Below are 21,646 nucleotides of genomic sequence, written 5' to 3'. Positions count from 1 at the left end.
AAATACATTTCCAGTGGTTCAGCTTGTCATTATGTTTTAATGCAGTACTAGTCTTTAAGTATAAGTTCTCTGAGAACCACTTCAAAGTGATCAATAGCACTGCAAACAATGCTCTACATGCATACATGCTCCTGCACTGACTACACCACTGCAGCACTAACACTGCAAGTTTTAGGCACATTAACCATGTCAGGCATCAGAAGAAGCATTGCAGTACAACTGCCATTAACTCAAAACACCATCCATTACCCTCACAGCACCGTGATACTTTTCAGGCTCTCTCTTTTCCTCCCTGGTGCCTCAATGATCTGACACTCCACCCGGTCACGCTTCGGATGACCACGATCTTGTGCTTTTTTAGCTTGGCTTTTAAGCCACTCCTCTCCCCTCTCAGCCTCCATGTATTCTCTCCCTACCCTCTCTCATTTATTTCTATTGGAGAGCATCGATTGGCTTGTTTAAGCCCCTCGGTCCTGACTAATATTTCACTTCATGCAGCCTCATTCCACTCGTCTATCCTTTCCTCCACCCGTGCTTTACTCCTCTCCCCCTATCATTAGTCCTGCCCTCCCACCATCCAAACACTTGCTTTGAGAGACAGTAGGAATCCAACTCGATGGGTCGAGATCCCAAGTGAAACAGGCCTTTTCTATAGCACACCGACCACCGAGAACAGCAAAAACATGCTTATGTGCAGGTTTTGAATACAACACCAGAGAAATCTCTCTTATTTCTTAGCTCCAAACTGTAGTTAAGTATGATTGTGTGTACACATAAATCAGCGGGGGCATGCCTTTAAATGACTTTTAAAAAGCATTTTTCTTAGGGTGTTCGTGATTCAACTTGTGTGCACCCACATCTAATAAAATGTAATAAAAATACTGCACTGATTGGCTCGTGATATCGCTGCCACTCACTGTTTTCTCCCAGTGAGATGCTGCAGAGAGCGACAGCTCTAAACGGCTTGCTTAAATGTTTGCTGTGTTATTGCATCCTATTATGACACTGCTAAAACAGCGTGAAGTACCAGGAAATCTGCTTTTATGATTTACACATAACTAAAATCTCATGCAATTTCTCCCCAATATTCTAATATCCAAGTTAATTTTTTGACAATCAAGTTGAATCCAGGGTACACTATTTCTCTACTCAGTGCGAGTCTAATGCAGTTGGTCACAAAAGATAAGCACTGTTACAAAATATGAGTGAAAATAAGCGCATCTCTAGCTTTGAAAATGACACAGTTAATGCTGGCGTATCGCTGAATGCAATGAGCTAATCTACAGATCAAAACTCTGCAAGTCACAAATCATATCTACCCAGAGATCTGTCTTGCATCCACCATGAATATCAGGTCACCCATGGCTGGTTTCATGTAGGCTTTCCCTGATGCATGCATTCAAAAACAGACCCGCAGGCTTAAGGTGTGCACACGTTTCCATCTGCTGATCCTTTGGAGCACTGCAATAGGCTTTGCAGCTATCAGAAGGCAGATTGGATCAAAACACCACCCTGAGGGAAGGAGTCCCTGCTGTAGAAATTACCATCGTCCTCACACTCGAAATTCTCTTCTCCACTCATTGTTTCTGCATAGGTGTAATCCACAGCTTAGTCACAGATGAAGAGTGAGCAATAAGGGCATTGCAAGTAATTTTTTTAGCACTCATAAAACACTTCAACAGCAGCTCTGAGCTGCAAATTTTAAATGCCCTTGTATCATTCAGACACTTCAAACCCCAGGCCTTTCAAGGCCTCCCACAAAGAAATAAGATGAAAAATATGAAAATATGACAGACTGCTACTTTTTTATTATTTTTAACTTTTGTTAAAGTCATTGTTAAAAAAAAAAAGAATAAATTTCACTGTCAGTTAATTAAAATATCAGGAAAAATATAGAAAAGCAACTGAGAATGATTTATATACATTAATCCTGCACATATACATACACACACAGACACACCGGCTATACACCGTTAAACCAAAAAGCCCATTTTATCATAGTGAGGGCCCACAAGTCTAAGTTTTTGAGCTAAGTGATTCACATACATGTAGAGCTCAGTGCAGCGAATATAGATCAGAATTTACCAAGAGTTTAAAAAAAAAAAGTATACACAGCTGCATAACTCGCTGCTGAAGACAAGAATTCACTGGAGGTGCTGCTCTTGTTTTTACAGAGGCAACTTCAAAACCAATGACAAAAAAAGAGATTTATTTTCCAGTAAAACAATGGCTCTATACATGCATCAAAGCTACCCCAAACCGTTTGAAGGATCAGAGAGCTGACTTGCATAGCTTTACCTCCGTAGTTATCAGACACTAAGCACAAACATCTGAGAGAGATATCCTGCGTCACATTACATCTCTGACATGAGGCGACGCGTCCAAATTCTTCCCAAAACCCGAGGTCTGTTTAATGGAAACAGCAGCTCGTTCAAATCTTAAAACTGCTCATCTTTCTAAAAGTGTATTTCAAATTTTCAAAAAACAAACAAACATAAAAACCCAAAACAAAACAGCCACACATTAAAATAAAAGCTTCTGTAACCAGGCTTAAACTTTTGGAACCCACCGTACATCTTTGTGTTCATACACATATACACATATACATATATATGTATATGTGTATACATGTATGTGTATACGTGTGTGTGTACATATGTATGTATATGTATACACACACACACACACACACACACACACGTATGTATATGTATGTATATATACACACATATACATATAGCATCATACACTCAAATCAAAGACAAAACTTAAGCCCCAGTTTTCAAAACTAAAACTACCCAGTTTACCAGAGCTTCAAAAGTTTGTGTATTTAGATTTATATTTTCAAAAATATAAGGTGGCTTTCCCCACAGGCAGGACACGTGAGGCTTCCCAGGATTTAAAAACACACCCAGCTACTGATGAACACTTTGACAGAAGAGGGTCAGGAGCTCAGGAGGAAGAGAAATACTCAAAACGCAAGGAAAAAAGACAAAAAACTGCAACAACAGCCAGCAGACGTACGATCAGCATGTTTAACTAAAAATAAGTCTGACTGAAGACTTTAAAGCATGTACAGGAATTAAAGACTGAAATGTTGAACAATGAACATTAATGATTTGCTTATGTACATTCTTGTAATTTTCCTTTTGACATCAAAATTAAATCAATGCAGTTTCAAAAATCCAACCCAAAAGTTCCCGCTGAGGGTGTCCCATTATTTCTCTTCGTCCTAAAAAACACATTAAACACAATAAAAGCATAATGAACCGGGGGGGGGGGGGGGGGGGGGGGGGGGGGAATACTTCATTATAGAAGATTCCCACTGCAAAGTAAATTAATCACAATTACAAACACTGCTACATGGCACTGGTCACACCAGGCTGAATTCCAATAAGCAGTTTCTCTCCTCTGCAGAGAAAACAAGTGATTTGGGTGCAGACATTTGCAACGGGGACATCGAGTAGTACAATAGGAAAGCAAGAACCACAAATGCCAAACGGTGACAAAGAAAAACTGAAGCTGTCTGAGCTTCCGAGCAGTGCCTGCCATGTTGGTTTACTGACTTCAGACTAATTCTTTTGCATGTAGTGTCTACAATATTCTGTACACCCCGCGGAGCTCTGTCTTGTCAGCTGTGGACTCACTCATCCTTTAGGGTTTGCCCTCCTTGACCTATTCCACTCACTTCTTGTGTCCCTTTCTTTCACTCTCTCTTTAGTCTTTCCATAGTTTGGGGCACTAGCGTCGTCACATTGTTTGATTATCCTTTTGTCTTTAACCCGTTTGCACTTTGAGCTTTTCTCCCTGCACCCAGTGGTATTATTTTATGAAGCACTCGACACAACAGTTCTACGCCTCCACTGCTCCTACATTGTTGCTGTTTCCCACAGGTGCCCCATTGTTCCCGTTTCCCTCCCCAGCCTCGAAGCTCTTTTCTTCCAGGGGTTTTCCGATCCAGGCTCCGTAGCCGTGGGCGCTGAGAGCTTGGAAAAACTGTTGCTTGGCTTGCTGGAAGGACACAGCAGACATCTTTGCCTGAGCGTAGGAGGGCAGGGAGAGGAGGTCAGTGCGACCGCTTCGCTGGCACAGGGAGCGGAAAAGATGGAATAGATTGGACTTGGACACGCGGGACACGGCCAGTTTGGTCCTGGACAAAAAAGACATTAGCAAAGTGTTTTAAAAAAATGCAAAACAAGTGTGACAGGAAAAGCATTATGGTTTGTCTGGCAGGCTGGCATGACAAAGTGTTTCCTCAGATCATGCAGTGTTTCTTATTTAGCTTACTTCGCTCCCTGCTGCTCTGTTTTGACTCGCTTAATTAAAATTCAATGAAGCAAAAAATCTGCAAACAGCTTTCAGTTTATGGTGTTTTGTAAAGAGTTTTTATTACTAATGTGGTATAGAAGGGTGTGGGAAGACGTTATAAAGATAAATAAGGGGAAAAAACTCCACAAACTGAAACTGAATTATCACAACCTGCTTCAGTGTTTCCCCCAGAGTGGGTGTCAGCATCCATTCAAATCCCCTAAAGTTAATTCAGTTCATCTGGATGCAACGTTTTCAGTGGGAGAAACGTTTCATCGCTCATCCAAGTGACTTCCTGTCACTTGGATGAGCGATGTCACAAATGTCCAGTGAGGCTGAAGAAGTCTCACCAGACATTTCCTGAGACTGTAGTGGTTACCTGGATGAGCGATAAAACATTTCTGCTACTGAAAATGTAGGTCCACATGAACCGAATTAACTTGGTTGGATTCCTTTATCTGAATTATTGAGCATGCATCAAGACACTTCTTTTCAAAGCTTTATGTGGCCCACACTGAACAACAGCTCAAGATAGCAACAAAGCATTTTGGGAGCTATTAAGTGATCCAATTTAAAATCAGAATGTCTGACTTCTTTTTCCTTGTTATGCAAAAGTCACACTAGGAAAAGCAGTGGCTGTACACCTCAGCGTGACCAACATTACTGCAACCATGTGCAACAATGTTGGACTCCTCTTGCATATACAAATACAGGCCATTTAAAACGGTTTCTTTAATGACAGGGACCAGGTCTGCGACTCCTCGCCATCATCTGCTGTCTTCAAGTGACTGTGGTTAAGGAAGATTGAGTCAGTCTGCTATCAGTCTGTGACTGAATGTGGTCAAGTTGGCAACTGCATGAACTCTGTTTGTAATACCATGATGATTAACTGTAATAAATCAGCAAAAACTGCAAATCTGTTGTTTCTATGTACTGATAATTGACATTATCTACTTATACGCAGAGTGCAAATCTTACACATGGAACAGAAATCCAGAAATTCCTCCACAAATAGTGACGTAGTTGCTGTAGGACGACCATTCAACTGTAAAATGACACAGGTGCTCTGATTGCTTTTACACTGGAATGTAACCTGAACAGTTGCAAAGTGATGCTTTGCAGAGAAGTTGACTCAACGCAGTCTGACTCCAATTGATGCAGTGTGTTGGATCAGTTAGACAGCAATAATTTGCATGCTTTCACTAGTTTGTCTGAGACTGACTGCAGTTAGTCCAAGACTGTGACATGCTTCCTCCCATCATACAACCTGTACAAACACCTTGTGAGTAAACTGATCACCCAGAGGTTGAGTATGCAACATCCTAAACCACTAGGCAATGAGTTGGTTGTTGCAACTACTTGCATTTTGCCTCCAACAGCTATATGTACAAACATAATCTATACTAAAGAAAATAAAGATCAAAAAGGATAATACAATAAGTCTTGAAGCTGTTGAATGTAATGTCAATTGTAGATTTAGACTCAACTCACAATTCTTACTATTAATAATAAAAAAGAAAACAAAAATTCAGTAAAGATAATACATGTCAGTCCCTACATGCTACATACCCATCTACTTTTCCTTTGGTCCCGTCAAGCACTTCAACACTGTGCTGGTCTGGAAAGCTCCAGTTCACACTGGACTCCTTGGTCTTGCCTGTGTGACGTGTGGAGTCATACACACTCACCCTGCCGACCTACAAGTCCAACCAGGTGGTGTGGGAGAAGGGATGGGGAGAGAGAGCACATTTTGTAAATTAGCAGTTCTTTAATTAGATGAGTAACACGTGCATCACTGATGTGTCAGAGGCGTCACACTGTGTTGATTAGTGTCAAACTAAATGACAAACCAAGAAAATGTTAAGAAAAAAAAAGGCTCAAAAAAAGAAAAAACTGAAAGTGTGGCAGCTGCAATATTTCTTCCTTTTCTCTTGGTGTTACAACAGCAACCTGCTGGCTTTTTGTTAATTGATGGATGAGCCAAATTTAAAATAATATGAGCAATAAAAAAAAGAAAAGAAAGCTGTGCAGGCACAAATAGGATTGTTGGCAGCTTGATGGATTTAGTGAGAATAAACTTAATGTTCATGATTAATGTTCCAAGTGTGACCTTGCCAAAAACCTGTGCGGTTACCTCAGGGTGGTTCAGCTTGAAGGAAGCGGGGAGACTTTGCGTGAAAGCCTCGCCGTCTCTGGCCAACCGACAGCAAACGGCGCGTGTCAGGTGACCGTGGCTGTACAAATAGCCTGTTGGATAAGAGACGCAAAGACATGCTGTAAAACTGGTATCCAAGTCCAGAACCAATGCAATGGGAGTCCACCATTTTTCACTGACTCTTATCTGCACAAAGAAATCTTTATATTTTACCAAGTGTGATGGACTTCAGGTAGATGGGATCCAGGAAATGGGTAAGCAGTGCCCCCTGTAGGCCTATCACATTCCAGCGCAGGATCTTATCACTGCAGCTCATTGTCCTCAGCCTTTCACCGTGCTGGATGCCATCCCAGGTGGGTACAATGGCACTTGACTCCACAGGGATGGTGCCCTCACCTGGCAAAGACCAACAGCACACTCTTGCTTACAAACCGGGATGTGGTATCATTTGCTTTCATCTACATTTCATGACAGATCATGTACATAAAAGCCAATTTCTCCTTCAGTATCGTGCCTCACCATTCTCCACTTTAGTGCGAAGCTTGCCCTGCTTAGCATTCTCAAATAGAGGCTGGTGGCCTTGAGCTTCATCCCCCGCCTCACTGCATGACTTATCAAACAGAGCACCGTCCCCACACGGTGCCGTACTAAGGATGAGAGAAAAAGGAGAGAGATAAGGTATTGCTATGATGCACAGCCAAGCAACCTGCAGTTTAGGAGATGAGACCTCACAGAGCTAAACAGGAAACACTGATGTGTGAAAGTGAAGGCTTGGGGGGAGTGAAGAAAGAGAAAGAAAACATCTCATACTCCCACCTAATGTAGAGGTGAAAGGTGATGTCAGATTTGATCCGTAGTTTGTTATTCTCCGCCGGTTCAAATATACTATCGTCTGCACCTTCATAGTGCTTGAGCAGCTCACTGTACAGAAACCTGAGAGGAAAGGAGAAGGTGAGCTAGACTTATAATGTCCCACAGACGCCGTTTCAGGGAGAGGGGGGTATTTTTAGAAGTGTAGGAGAAACACTGATAAAGAAGCAAGATATCAATTTCTACCGAATAAATCCTCTTCTGGAGATGATTTCTGCATGGCAGTCATTAACAGTCTCTCCTTTAAGGCTCAGCTCCTCCCCTTTAACACAGCGATTTCCTGACAACAAGAATGAGAGAGGGAGAGGGAAAAAAGACAAATTCAATGTCAAAAAAAACACGACAATGCAGCGCCTCTCGGTTCAGCGGTGACCTAGTTGCTTCAGCTTTGTGACAGTACATACCTCTAAGCGCAGAAATCCACAAAACTAAACATCGTGGAAAAATGCAGGGGCAATCCCCCCCATCCACCCCCACAGTGCTCCACAATTAAAATTTTTTACTACTTTGGTCATTTCATATGTTATACGCTAAAGGTAATGGATGTACCAGTTCCAAGGCTGACAACAGTCCCCAGGCCCTCCCCCCTCCTCATGATGATCGTGGCCAGAATCTTGCGTCCCAGAAGGCAGTGCTGGATCCGTGTGGTCAGAGCGTTGAAGCGCTGGTGACTCAACATTGCTATCTGATCATGCAGTGTGCTGCCGCTCACTGGTAACTAGCAGAGGGGAGTACAAAAACATGCAAATGAAAGAAAGACAGGAAGCATTATTTAAGACATTATTATTCAACATTCAGGATTCTCTGAATATGAATTGGACAAAAATGTGAAACTAAAACAGGAGAATATAACAAACTGCATGTTTTAGTATGCTGTCTATACAGACGTGTCACTTCCTTACACATTTGTGTTGTGTTCTTTATTGTGAAGCACTTTACCTTAGACTGCTTTTGTCTTGAACGAGGTTATACATTTTAAATGTACATGAAGACATTTTCTGATATTATTTTCTCAGGAGAGCAAGTGAAGTGGTTAGTTGATTATCCTTCAAGCATTTACTGTAGATTACTTTGAGCTTAATCTTTCAGCACAAGTAATCAAGCTAAGCAGAACCTGTTGCTATGCTCTACTCTTTCATTCCATTATGTTCAGCTGTAATCCCACGCTGAGCCACGGAAAGCTCTTTTAAAGCTGCTGCACTTTTAACTTTTAAGATGAAATGCGTGAATTCATTGAATAGTCAGTACCTCAGCTGGTGTAAGCTCCCCAGTGCGGGCTGCTCTCTCAGCTTCTCCAATCAGAACGCGCAGTGCAGCATCAGCTGCTTCCTGCTTTCCCTGCTTCTTGTTGGACGCACAGACGGGAGGGAACCAGCGTCCGCCGAGCTTGGCCTGGTAGGTGAACCTGAGAAGATGGGCAAAAAGTAAGATAAGCAGAGGATTTTTCTTGGTCCCCCCCCCTCCCGTGATTGCATGGAAACCCCAGCTGTTTTAACAAAGAAATAAACACAAATATCTATTCTAATAATTCCCTCATAGCATGAGTTGCTATTGCAACACACCAAAGATCCTGGAAAGCGAGGCAAAAAAAGAAATGTTTAAATTATTCGAAAATCTACATAAAATATTCCTTTTACAAGTATGTGGCAGCCCAGACAGTAGTAGAACTCCTGGTCTGTGGGTTTGGTTGCATCATGGTCTAACATACTTAGGGTCATGTGGCGGTCCAGACTGGCCCACAAGGCGGATCTCGGCAGCAAAGCCACGGGCTCTGGCATACTCCAGAAGACCCGACACTGCATTGTTGTTCAGGTGGTTGATGAGGTCCCCGACCCCTGCCTCGTGGGCTGCTCGCAACTCATCTGCAGTAAGTGGAGGTAAACTGGGGCATGTTGCCCCAGAAAAACTCTCGTCACTGCCACTGGAAGGACCCAGGGGCAACTGAGGCTGGAGAAGACAGATGGGTGAGGCGGTGATGCAAAAGAAAGATGTGAACAGTAAAGAAAAGAGCTTTGTGACAGATGTGACAAAAATAATTTCTTTATGCCCAAGAAATCAATTATCCCTTTAATTTTAGGAATATGCAATCCCCATCTATTCTTGGTTACTCATTAAACACCTTGTTGAGCTGCAGTTTCCCATCAGCCATTAATTCTTTGACAGCCTCCTCTGCTGCCAGCTGGCGAGCTGCCTTCTTGTTTGGAGCTGAGGCCTCTGCAAACAAGCTCTCTCCCACCTTCACCCTGTACATGAACCTGAGCCCAGAACAGAGAAAGGGAAACGAAAGGATTATAACTGAGATCAGATTCATAACTCCACATTTACAAAGCCTGAACAGATGCACCATGATCACAATGAAACTGGAGCCTGTACTAAGATCATGATCAAGAGTAGTGATCGTGTTTTCTGGAAAGTGATGGCAAGAAAACACAAGTTTATACTGTTTGTCTGACTCGGCCATCAACTGAACAAAGACGTTTTTGTGCCTTTGTCAGATGACTACAGTACTGAGAGATATTGAACAGCTGCTGCTCTGAGGCAGAAAAGTATGACCACAGAGAGAAACTCAACCTATGAGCATGCAGTGTGGAGAAGAACATCCAAACAGATTCAAAGGGAAGTGAATGAGTCAGTACCTTGGATCATGCGGTGGACCCGCCTGTCCAGTGTTGATGAACTCGATGGGCTTCCCACTGCGCTGGCTGTACTCCATAAGGACAGACACCGGATTCTTGCCACCAGGCAGAGAGCGGGACAGGGGTTGGCGAGGTCCCTCTGCCGTCCCTTCCACACCGCCAGACCCCAAAATCCCCCCTGTGCTTTCAGCAGGCCCCTTGTGGAGAGAGTAAACAAAAATGCCAACTATAATTTACGGCACTTCTCAGACACAGTTTTTAATTGGTCTCCAACATTAGATAACGGCTATGGACACAGTTTTAGCCAGCACAGGTAATTAGACTTCTGTTTACAGTTCATGCCCTGGTGAATAAATTCAACACTCTCAATTGACGAAAGTCTGACCAGTCACAGGCAATTAGTTAAAGCGTGCTGTGACTAAATGTGATTTCATTTCTTAAAATGCATAAGGGGTCGTATTTTCACAGATTACAAAAGAACTTACGCTGGTGTCTGGAGGTAGCTCCATCACCTGGTCCACATTGCCAGTATTTTCCTCATCGGCGGTGCACGTCCCCCCTTGCATCTCTTTGACAAGGATTCGCAGTGTGGCTGCAGCAGCATCCTTTTTTGCAACTTTCTTACTAGAAGCTTCCGCGACAGGAAACAGCCTCCCGTTGAGCATCACCTGCATACGAAATCTAACAGACGCAAAAAAGCAAATACAGATGTGACACAAGTATCTGCAAATATGATTAATTCAAGAAAAATTTACCAAGATTCCTACGTTGACTAACAAGCAAAGTAATTTACATTTTTAGTTCGATTTCACTTCGGCAGATCTATTTCTTATAGACTCTGAACACACAGATCTGTGTAGGTGTAAAAACAAAACTATCACATAATGAAAAAATGATAGGATTTACCCTCTGTATCGGTTAAGTCTTATCGGTGTAGAACAATTTCCGTACAAAAGAAAACGGAAGAAAGAGAGCATATTTCTCATTTCATTTCCTTTTTGATAAAGCATATAGTTTGGGCTGGATCAGGTGACCCTGAATCCTTCCTTAGTGGGACTGCAATAGGCCTAGGCTTCTTGGGGTTTCCCATGATGCACTGAGTGTTTTTTTTTGTTCATTCTTCTTTTTTTACTCACTACATGTTTATAAACCTCCCTGCATTTAATCACTAGTTATTACTAATTTCGGGCTCTCTTCCACAGCATGTCTTTTGTTCTGTCTTCCTCCCATCACCCCCAAGGGGTTGCAGCTGATGACTCCCCCTCCCTAAGCGTGGTTATGCTCTTGAGGTTTCCTCCTGTTAAAAGGGAGTTTATCCTTCCCACTGTCGCCAAGTGCTCGCTCAAAAGGCACATTTTATTGTTGGGGTTTTCTCTGTATTACTGAAGAGACACTAACTTACAATATAAAGCACCTTGTTGTGACTGTTGTTGTGATTTCGAGCCATATAAACAAAACTGAACCTAACTGAATTAATGAGCTCGTGAAAATCCTCGTAACACAGCAGGACTGTCACTATTAATTGCGATATTTTATGAGTTAAACTTGGTAAAGTAATTATTGTGGCACTAAAACCTGAGTCAGTGATTAGCCGTAACAAACCAGTAAGTGCCATAATAGCATTTACAAAGCCTGGTGTATGTGGATCATTTCACTAACCTAGGATCGTGGGAGGGTCCTGACTGGTCCAGCAGCAGGAACTCGCAGTTCTGGCCCAGATACTGGGCATACTCCATGAGACCGCTCACAGGGTTCTTCAACCTTACCTCCTGTAACTTAGCCCACAGATTCTGGGGAGGCGGGGCAGCCACTGAGACAGCTACAGTCCCCATGGCATTGGTTTTCTCGGATGCCTTTTTTTCAGCATCCGTCTCTCTGCGAATAGCATTGAGGAATTCAGGGATGTCATCAGTGGACCACTGTCCTTCATTGGCGTTTTCGCTTTTACATGAGGCAGAGGAAAGGGGCTAAAAGGAGGAACGAGATGGAAAGGGAAAATTGAGGTAAAAGGGTTAATATAGGCAGGGTAGATCTTCAAGTCTTATCTAAATGCGATTAATAAAAAGTTCACATTTTCAGCAAAGTGTCTCTCAGAGCAATAGTTCAACATTTGGAAGAGAATTAGAAAGAAAGATTGACACTGCTTTTATGTTTGTTGGATAAATCCACAGATGGTTGATTTGGCTTAGTATAAAGGCTGGAAATGGGGAAATGAGCGAATAAGCTTATGTCTCAAAATGTCAAGCTACTATTTTAATCTTTTCAGAATGCATGCTGTGTTTTACTGGGGAAATATCTTTAATACCTAGAATTTGTTATCCATTGAGCTTGACCTATTTAGCTGAAAGAGTTTCAAATTTATTATTTTTAAGTTATGGTTTGATTTTCATTTAGCCGCCACATTTCAAGGAATCTTTGTATTGTTCTATATGTAGCAGACCTACACTACAGATGGATTCACCTTAGTGCAGGCAAAGCCAGGGACCATGCTGAGCTGCAAACACACTTTTATTGTCACTTTGCACGGACAAATGCAGAATAAATCAAAACCCTGTGCACTCAGGTGGAGCCTGCCTGGCAGGGTGAATCACACTGGACTCCAAACAATAACTCGGAGAAAAAGTCTGGCTCAGCCCACAACCCAGCTGTGGAGTCCTAAGGCTTTTCTTATTTCACTAATTTGTTCCTTCTCGTCTTCTCTGTCCTCTCGACGGTGACCTGGAAATCAATCTCAGTACACTATGCTGAAGGGTGTCACAATTCCCAAAACCCAACTGGAGGACAGAGGAAAGAAGAGGCTTGCCAGAAGAGCTCTAATGGAGGATGCACAGGTTTGGATCAAGTGTTTTTACCTTCAGTGTATAAAAGAGGCGTAGCTGGAAAAGACAAGCAACGCTAGAAGGCGGACTCTTTACACAACTTGTCCTTTTTCTTCACAATTTGTTCCAGTTAGATGATCAAACTTTGTGCTCTTCACTGTTTCTTTGTGTGTGATTAGAAAAGAGTATGGCTTGTCACAGTGCGCCATGCTGTGAATTTAATTAAACTTGGCCCTAAATCTGAGATCATAAAATACAGCAGGGATTCAGGTAGAATAAAAACACAAGTTGAGTCCAACATCAAACTGAACCAATCTTGTTTTGGAAAGAGGCTCTGAGGCAAAGATTTCAAATCTGATTAAACGCCTGTTGCTTTGCCTCCTCTGCTTGAATCTCTGGTGTGACACAGATGCACAAAATAAATAACTAAATAAAATTTTAGGGGAAATAAGAAGGGTGGCTGGTTTATGCCATCTGGTCACAGCTGGCTGATTGGCAAAATCAAGGCAGGTGTATTGGTCACTGCCCCCTGAACTACTCTGCCTCACTTCTTCTCCTGCAGCTGAGTGAAAACCCAAAGCCATTTATAATTAAACAAATCAAAATGTATAAAGCAAAAACTCTAACTATACCTACCGCTTCACTAAGAATTTGGTCTGGTATCCAACCCCCCGTAAGTACCTCAAGGCCTGGTAATGGTGGTAGCGGTGATGGGGAAAAGATGGCACTCACTTCCTCCTCTTCTACTTCCATCTTAACCAGGACAGCCGGGTTGCTCTGTGCAGCTTTGAGACTCCTCTCCATTCTCTCTCGGCGGTGGGTGGAGAGCTCCCATGTTGGAGGGTTGACTTCAACATTCCTAACGACTTCACCTTGCTTTTCTAGGGCGTACAGAGTAGAATTGACCTGCTTAGCAGTCTTGAGTCCAATATTTTTCGCTATGTTAAGAGCTGTTGCCTCCCTTGATTGAAGAAGGTATTTAAAAATCTGTTCCTTCTGTTCTGCCATCACAGCACCTTTAATGTCCTGATCAGGAGAGCTGGAAGTGCTGGGATGTTGCTTCTTGTGGTGTTGACCTTTTGCTGATGACTGGGAATCTTCAGAGTCAGAAAACTCTAAAGAGGAGGAATATGAAGAACTTGATTCTGTGTCAGAGTCCTCTTCTTTGGCCTGGACTTCCTCTTCGGTTTCTGTTTCAACCTTTTCTTCAGGTTTTTGTGGGGGTTCTGAACTGGCTAACAAATATGGAGGTTGATTTTGTACGTGATACTTTGTGCTTTGGTCTTCCTCGACTCTGAGAGGTTCTCTGTATAGTGTCCACTCAGGAGGGGTTAATCCTTGCTTGGAAGCTTTCTGTAAGTGTTCCAAAGAGTACAGAGCCTTGTTGACTACCTTTTTGGGAAGATGCAGTTTTCTGGCTAACACTTTAGCAGAAATACTTTCACTTGGCTTCAACGCAGCCAAAGCCTCATGTACCTCGCCCTGTATTTGAGTTGTGAGAGTGATGTTAGGTTTACAAAAACTTAAATTTCCTGTGCTGCTGGATGAAGAATGTTTGTCAAACCTTTCTCCTCCTCTGTTGGGCCTGTCTTTGAGCAACAAACCCTGAAACTGGTCACAGAGTGAATCTGTTTGGGTGCGCCATTGTCTACTGGAGTGTTGGTTATGGTTTTTACCTTGGAACTGGTTTTGATTCAAATGTCGAGGTGCTAGGTTACCTCTTGAAGCTCCTGCACCAGGTCGGTATGGTCTCCGGTCTTGGCTAGCCCCTCTACCACTAGGGCTGCTGTTTGGATGTCTACAGTATCCTGACTGAGGCTGGTATAAAGTACTATGTGACCTGTTGGGTACAAATCCTCCTCCTCCTCCTCCTCCACTCACAGTGGCTCTAAACTGTGGAGCCTCAGAGATCCGCCCTGTCAGGAATTCTCTTTGTTTGTCATAAAAGGAATTAGGGCTTGGACCTGCACCGTGATTCGGGCTGTACAAGCTATTATGGGTGACAGAGTTTGGGACCACTTTAATGTGGCTTGGTGTAGGGGGGGTAGAAGGGATTAGGGGAGATGAGGGCTGTATGTGTGCTTCAGGGTGGGTAGGACCGTCGTAGTAACTTGGATGTGGGATCTGCTGTGGCCCAGCTCTGGGATAGAATACACCTGGGCCAGGTCTATAGAAGTTATCCCTTTCCTGCACGCGGGGTTGTGGATGCCTGTAGTAATGTTCTTTGGAAGGCCCTCCTCTACCTCTGCTCATAGCGCAGGGGTTGAGCGTGAAGGGGGCCGATGCTGCCGGCTGTGCAGCTTCTGTATTAGTGTATGTCCTCTAGCGCAAACAGAATACCCTGATCAGGAGTCAGGGCAGGCCAGTTGCATGCTGAGAGACCCTGAAATAAAAACAAAGGGCAAAGTTAGGAGAATACCAATAAATTGAGACAAATAACAGCAAGATAACTCAACTGTTGAAGAAAAAAAAAAAAAAAGAAGAAAACTTTTAAAAATTAAGGAGCAGTCGGGAGGTTAAGAAAAAAACTGTCATTCCAGCCAGTACCACAAGTTCAGACTGTGCTGGCAACCCTCCAACCTGCTCAAGTGTCCTTGGATAAGTCACTAAATCTATAACAACTCCAAGAGCAGGGTTTTAAGCAACTGTCTATGCCACTGCTTTCTTAAAATACAGCAGCAAACAACACAGAGGATTACTCAAAATGTGGTCAATATGGAAGGTTGGAGGAAATGTGGAGACGACAAGCTGGGAGTGCTGCATATATCATCAGATTATCATAACTATTCAGTCTACAAGGATACTGCAGGGTGACATACTATCTCTTCCAGTCACACTGAAACCAAACCCCGGTTAAAAAGGAAGCTGATAAATAATGCAGACCTTGTTGCAACTATTCTGTATTATTTCTGGCCTTAGAAATTATCGCTGGATCTGAAGCCGAAGCAGAGAGGGAAAGTGAGACTGATGCAAACAAGGAGAACAGACAAGGGCACAGAGGGACATGGGCTAAAAAGTCATCAGTAACAAACTGCAGACAGGGAAAAAAACCTGCAGCAGTTAGCTAGCAATTCTGGTTATAATGTTATTTTTCACAGAGCTAGCTAGAGTAATTCTTCTAGCATGCATGAAAATAAAACATTAAAAAAAAAATTGCAATCTGAAACAGAAATTTTGACCTACACTGTCCCAGAACTTTAAAATCCTTCTATGGGAGAAACAAACATTGATTCCTCCTCAAGTGTCATATCTGACAACACTCAATAATGTCTATATCAGGCAGAATGACAACAAGGAGACACCCAATACTGAGTCAGGTTTCATCCCCTCTGGCACAGTCAGCATCAACGGCATGTCGCTGAGAGCTGAGCGGACCGAACATAGCGCATTAACAGAGAACACCATAGTGTTGGTTCATCGCTGTAATAAGGGCCGACAGGGCCGGCAGCAGAGGGGCCAAACAGTACTGAAGCTGACTCATCTTGACCCTGATGCAAGGCAACATTTGACAGCCAAAATAACAACTGTGTTTTTCAGAATCTGCGTTCACTACACTCTCCTTTGTTGTTAGCCTAGACAGAGATGTAGACAAGACTGTGCATCTGACAACTGATTGAGAACACTATTTAATACAAAAAACAAACCAAAAAACCCATTAAAGACAAAACACCTCCTGACATTGAGAGTCACCCTCTTCTATCATCACTAAGCTTTGTGCCCTCTGTTTCCTGATTATGTCAGAAATGAAGTCTCTAGATTTAGCGCACACACCTCCACATGTGCACGCAATATGCTATATTTACAAGCAGGAAAGGGCCCGTGGAGTCTTACAGCATCATCAGAGGCATTATAACACACTGACTTTAACAGTTCTCACCTACAGTAGTTCAAATGAAAGTGGCAGCGCTGAAAAAGTAAATAGAAGTAGTAAAAAGCGCCCTTACTTTTGCAGATTCCTAAAGGCGACTAATCCAAGACTCGATCCCATGTAAATAAGGTAATAATAATAATTATAACAATAAAATAAACGTTACAGATTAATGTAAGAATAAAGACGGAACCCGTGGTAGAATGGGTGAAAAAAAATAATCACAAATCTATGTAGTGCTGAAGGTGTTGTCCAAAATGCAGGGTCTTCCGGTTTTGGGTGATCAGGTCCTAATCGCAGCACAAAGATGAACACCGGAGAGGTTTGCGCGCTTATAAAGCCTGCTGCAAGATGCGTTAGTACACTGTTACACGGCGATGATGAAGGGAAAATCCGCGGGGTTGTTACTGTAATAAAAAGGAAACTGTCCTCCACTAAAAGGGTTAAGTTTCGATTTCATTTCTGAAGAAAACTTAGGTTTCTGTCGCCAGTCACGTGACCACGAGGCACACCGGAACTGTTTAAAGGTTAAGCTTCCTCATCTCTGTTCGAAGAGGTCAGATTTAAAAAAAAAAAAAAAAAAAAAAATTTAAAAAAGCTATAGCGACGTCCTTGCTGCTCCACAACAAACCAGGGCATAGTCTCCTCGGTGCTTGCTGTAGGAGACAACACTCGCTCGGATCAATTTCTCGCTTTAAAAATAAAACAAGGAAAACGAAAGAAGCGGGTGAAAGGAATGTAATACATTTTGGGAGACTCAAATATTGTCCCAAAGCGTCAAAATTTTGCTATGAATTTAGATGGCATACTAAATCAAGACTCCGGGCTCCACCTGATTTCAAATTGCCTGAAATATTTTTTAAATAATAAATCATATTGCCAATGTGCTGTTGTAGCTTTATCTACAAAAGAAAATGCTTGAATCCAAACAGTTAATGTGGAAAACAGCTGCACAGCGTAAAAGGGGGGTTTATAAAAATAAAACGGAAACTTACAAACTTTTTTGTTAATCAAAGCAAACGAATATTATCTGTCTCTCTTATCACTTTCATGAAGGTTAGCATTAAATTCAGTTACTTTAAAACTGGAGGTCTGACAAACAAGACAAGGTTAATAATTAGAGAAACACGAGGCTTAAACGTTAGGAGCTACAGGTTAGACCAACTTGATATTCATATTTTTGTTCCAGACACAACAGCTCTCACTATTATTAATTAATAAATCGGTGAAAAGACAGTATCAGGGGATGAAATGACCAGTTGATAGAAGCTAACTGAGCATCGTTCCTCCTCCGGCTAACTGAGGTTAGCCTGCTAGCTCCGCACTGGCACTGCACCATTTCTAACTGTCGCCTGCATCGCAGCAGGCTCGTTATCTGCTACAGTCAAACAGCGATAAACGCCTCACACAAAGTCTACAAAATGACTTCAGGACAAGCCATAGCCTTTAGCAGTTACCTCACTTCGCCGTGTTTCCTGGTAGTGCGTGGTTGCTGGTGTGTGATGTTTTAATGCGGTGAAAGAAACAATCAAAGAACTGATGCGGGGAATAGTGACGCAAAGGCTGCGACTGACGATTATACGTCGCAAGCAAATGACGTAGAACCTTGCTAAAGTTTCAATATTGTTCAAACCATTGACTAACCAATGACTGTAGAAAACAGTCAAAACGTACCAAAAACAATATAACTGAAAACTGAAAGTAGGTATAACCTAGAACTTAGTTGTACTTTTAATTCATCATTCTATAAAAGCTGTATGTGAACATAGGTCTTCATCACAAAAACGTATCACAGACATTAGAATAAGCATTGTAGGCCTACAATACACTGGAAAGGCATTTCATTCTTTCTGTGATGACAACACATAATATTCATAATAGATTATCTCAAAGCTGAGTCTACGAGTGTGAGTCGTGTGTGAGCATTGTTAAACATATGTTAGAATACAATAATAGTACATAAAACCTAGGTGCAACATAATTCAATTTGTGAGGAAGACACTACATTTGCTTATAGAGAGTATAGAGAAGGTGAGACAGCGCTTAACTGTGTCTTTGTGGATTTAAACAAAGAATATGATAGGGGGACAAGAGGAACTGTAGCACTGTAAAGAAGTGAGGAGTGGCAGAAAAGTATGTGACAGTGGTGAAGGGCATGTATGAGGACATGGGACAGTGGTGAGGTGTGTGGCCAGATGGGGGTGGGATTACATCAGGTATCTGCTCCAAGCCCATTTTTGTTTGCAGTGGTGATGGACAGACTGGCAGATGAGGTCATGCAGGAGTCTCTGTGGACTGTGATGTTTGCAGATGACATTGTGATCCATGATGAGATTAGGGAGTGGCTGTAAGAGAACCTGCAGAGCTGATGGTATGCTCTGAGGAGTAGAAGAATGAAAATCTGAGGAACTAAGAAAGAATACATACATGTGAATGAGAGGGAGGTGCAAGGAGGTGGATGAGTTAAATATGTAGCACTGCCAAAGCTATAGGCTGTGCACAAAAGAAGCGAAGGAGAGGCAGGAGTGGATGGAGACAACTGTGTGGGATAATTTGTGAATGAAGGATAGCAGCATGACTGAAAGGGAAGGTTTACAAGATAGTAGTGAGACCTGCTATGATGTATGGTTTGGACACAGTAGTACTAACAAAAAGACAGGAGGAAGACTTGAAGATGCTCAGTTTTCAGTGGGAGTGACCAGGATTGTATAGGCCTGTCCTACGAAGCAGGTTTTCATCTTATCCAGGTAACTGTAGGGTTAAGCCTGTTTTTTCTTTATTAGAAAGGATTGATATATCACCATGGTAACTTACTGCAAAATTCCAGACTACAGATCAGCAAGTATGAAATCACCATCTACTGACCAATCAATTTTCTGGAAAACATTGTCAGCACTCCTGGAAGATCCAGACAGAAAGAAGATCTAAAGTTTTTAATAGCATCTCATACTTTGTGTTTCCCTGTTGATGATATATTTGTAGACACAACTTTCCTTTTTTTTAATGTCTGCAGTTTTTTAATTTTATTGCTTTGTAAGTTTGAGTATGTGATTTGAAAACAGAGCAACTACGTGCTATATCGAATTTGCATGTAGACAACGCTGATGCTCTGGAATAACCTTCCCCTCCAAATTAGACAAGCGTCATCAGTGCAGGTCTTTAAGTCCAGATTGAAAACCTATTTTTATTCCCTGGCTTTTAACTCTGTAGGAAACTGACACCTTCTTATTTATTTTATTGTATGTAATGATTTTATGGTATTTTTAATTTGGTTGTTGTTTTGATCTGTGTTGTTCAGCACTTTGGTCTGCCTGGTGTGTTCGTAAAGTGCTATACAAATAAACGATGATGATGATGATGTTTGGATTCTGTTTTTACATTTATCCTTTACTTTCAAAGCATTATTTAACTGAGGCTGCAGCTGAAAGAATAAAAACGAAGACTGTATTTTATATATTAATGAATCAAAAATGTGGCTGTAACCCATGAGATTCTCCCTTCTTTTAATAACAGAGATGTGATATTGATAAATCTGTTCTTTCCTGGCTTGAAATAGGCTCAATATTTTAATTTATTTGCTCATTTCCAGTCTTACTTTTTCTGCAGCAGCTGCTTAATCTCACCATATTTTTCCCATAGCATAGTTTCAGTTTCCTTTTCAAAATCAGCCACCCTGCTGCCACTGGATGTATATATAATCGGTCAGATGGTGCCAACACCATTCCTTTCCTGAGAACTTAAAAAAGGAAAACCTGGGTTAATTCAACAACTTGATAGCCAGCTTTGTGTTAAACCAGCGGTCCCCAACCCCCGGGCCTCGGACCGGTACCGGACCGTGAGTCGTTTGGTACCGGGCCGCGAGAGTTGAGGTTCAGGTGTGAAATATATAGTTTTCAGGGTTTTTATCGGTTTTCAGGGTTATTTTGTTATCGTTTTTATCGTTTACTAGGTTTTCCTTGGTCTTTTCACGCGTTTTCTTTTTTTCGGTACCGGTACTAGTTTTATTTTGTTGTATTTATCCGCGACAACTTAAAGGCCGGTCCATGAAAATATTGTCGGGCATAAACCGGTCCGTGGCGCAAAACAAAAAAGGTTGGGGACCGCTGTGTAAGACTAAGTGAATCCAGAAAACAGAAAGATATTTGGGGTATTTATTTTAGTTGGCTCTTTGGACAGGGCTCAGATCTCTTCAGGCAGGCTATTACAAAGCTGAGGGCCCCTGATGGAAAAGCTGTGAACAGACATAGAGCTACAGTCAGGACCCAGACTCAGACAAGTTTTAACAAGGGATGAGTAAAATCTTAAAATCTATTGTAAAATGTTCAGAAAGCCAGTGGAGGCAAGCCAAGAGAGGGGTGATGTGATTCTGTCTGCTAAAACCAGTAAGAAGCTGAGCTGCTGAATTCACAACCAGTTGGAAGTGAGACAGTAGTTTTCCATTAGCGAGCAGACAGAGAGGATGGAGTTACAATAGTCCAGTCATTTTAATGTGAGGGGTAAAGCTAAGGGCTGGATAGAAAATAATACCTGAATACCAGTGGGGTTTTTGGAAACAGGCTCAGTGATGTTTAGTGAATAATAGGAATTCTGATTTTGTGGTATTGAGTCACCGAACATTTTTCAATGTTTAACATTACTGAGACTATCCCGAGGTAGTTATCATGAGGCATATATCTGTGTGCCACAGGTATCTTGGTGAGTTTTCAAAATATTATCAGGTAGAAGCAAAATCAGACTGAATTTCAAACCTTGCCAAACACCACAGATAATGCGATCTGTAAATAAAGAGAAATCACCTGGTGATAGGTGACGGTTCTCCACCTGTCACACTGCAAAACACTTTTGGAAGAAGATGATGATGAACGCACGTCTGAAGTCCACTGCTGTTCTGACAAAGCAACAAAATGTTTTGACCACCTTTGTTTAACAAGGTGGATTTTTTTTTTCCCATTTTGGTGGAAGTGATTTATTAATTGACACACAAGGTTTA

At 42.1% G+C, this 21,646-nt stretch overlaps 2 protein-coding genes across 5 annotated transcripts in view; both read right to left on the bottom strand.

Moving 5' to 3' along the window:
* Nucleotides 1-21,646, bottom strand: part of s100w (S100 calcium binding protein W) — a 72,969-nt gene that overhangs the window by 18,097 nt on the left and 33,226 nt on the right. The gene's annotated exons all lie outside the window — the stretch shown is intronic.
* Nucleotides 2,418-18,228, bottom strand: adar (adenosine deaminase RNA specific). 4 transcript variants are annotated; one of them, XM_085423013.1, is made up of 16 exons: nucleotides 18,114-18,228; nucleotides 13,425-15,171; nucleotides 11,629-11,936; nucleotides 10,455-10,650; nucleotides 9,970-10,166; nucleotides 9,453-9,588; nucleotides 9,042-9,280; nucleotides 8,582-8,738; nucleotides 7,883-8,051; nucleotides 7,520-7,613; nucleotides 7,280-7,396; nucleotides 6,983-7,110; nucleotides 6,677-6,859; nucleotides 6,443-6,555; nucleotides 5,878-6,005; nucleotides 2,418-4,150 (listed from the first exon to the last, which is right to left on the bottom strand). In XM_085423013.1, the coding sequence occupies exons 2-16, from the start codon at nucleotides 15,039-15,041 to the stop codon at nucleotides 3,853-3,855; spliced, it is 4,080 nt and encodes a 1,359-aa protein (XP_085279139.1). In that variant the 5' UTR covers nucleotides 15,042-15,171; nucleotides 18,114-18,228; the 3' UTR covers nucleotides 2,418-3,852. The 4 variants fall into 4 exon arrangements, with proteins under 4 accessions (XP_085279139.1, XP_085279141.1, XP_085279142.1 ...); XM_085423015.1 differs by having other exon boundaries at nucleotides 13,470-15,171; XM_085423016.1 differs by having other exon boundaries at nucleotides 13,521-15,171.

The sequence above is a fragment of the Rhamphochromis longiceps genome, linkage group LG11 (genome assembly GCF_057381845.1).
Source record: "Rhamphochromis longiceps isolate RC_006_pf linkage group LG11, R_longiceps_female_GT1.1, whole genome shotgun sequence".
Lineage (NCBI taxonomy): Eukaryota > Metazoa > Chordata > Actinopteri > Cichliformes > Cichlidae > Rhamphochromis > Rhamphochromis longiceps.
The sequence above is the reverse complement of the archived record's forward strand: the minus strand, read 5'-3'. Positions and strand labels throughout refer to the sequence as shown.

What these genes read in the sequence shown, in the direction of transcription:
- adar (XM_085423013.1), bottom strand. Translation starts at nt 15,041, where the DNA reads ATGAGCAGAGGTAGAGGAGGGCCTTCCAAAGAACATTACTACAGGCAT. An exon ending in ACCTTTCACCTCTACATTAG is followed by an intron (nt 7,111 to 7,279) that starts GTGGGAGTATGA and finishes TCTCATCCTTAG; the next exon opens with TACGGCACCGTGTGGGGACG. An exon ending in TCGCACTAAAGTGGAGAATG is followed by an intron (nt 6,860 to 6,982) that starts GTGAGGCACGAT and finishes GGTCTTTGCCAG; the next exon opens with GTGAGGGCACCATCCCTGTG.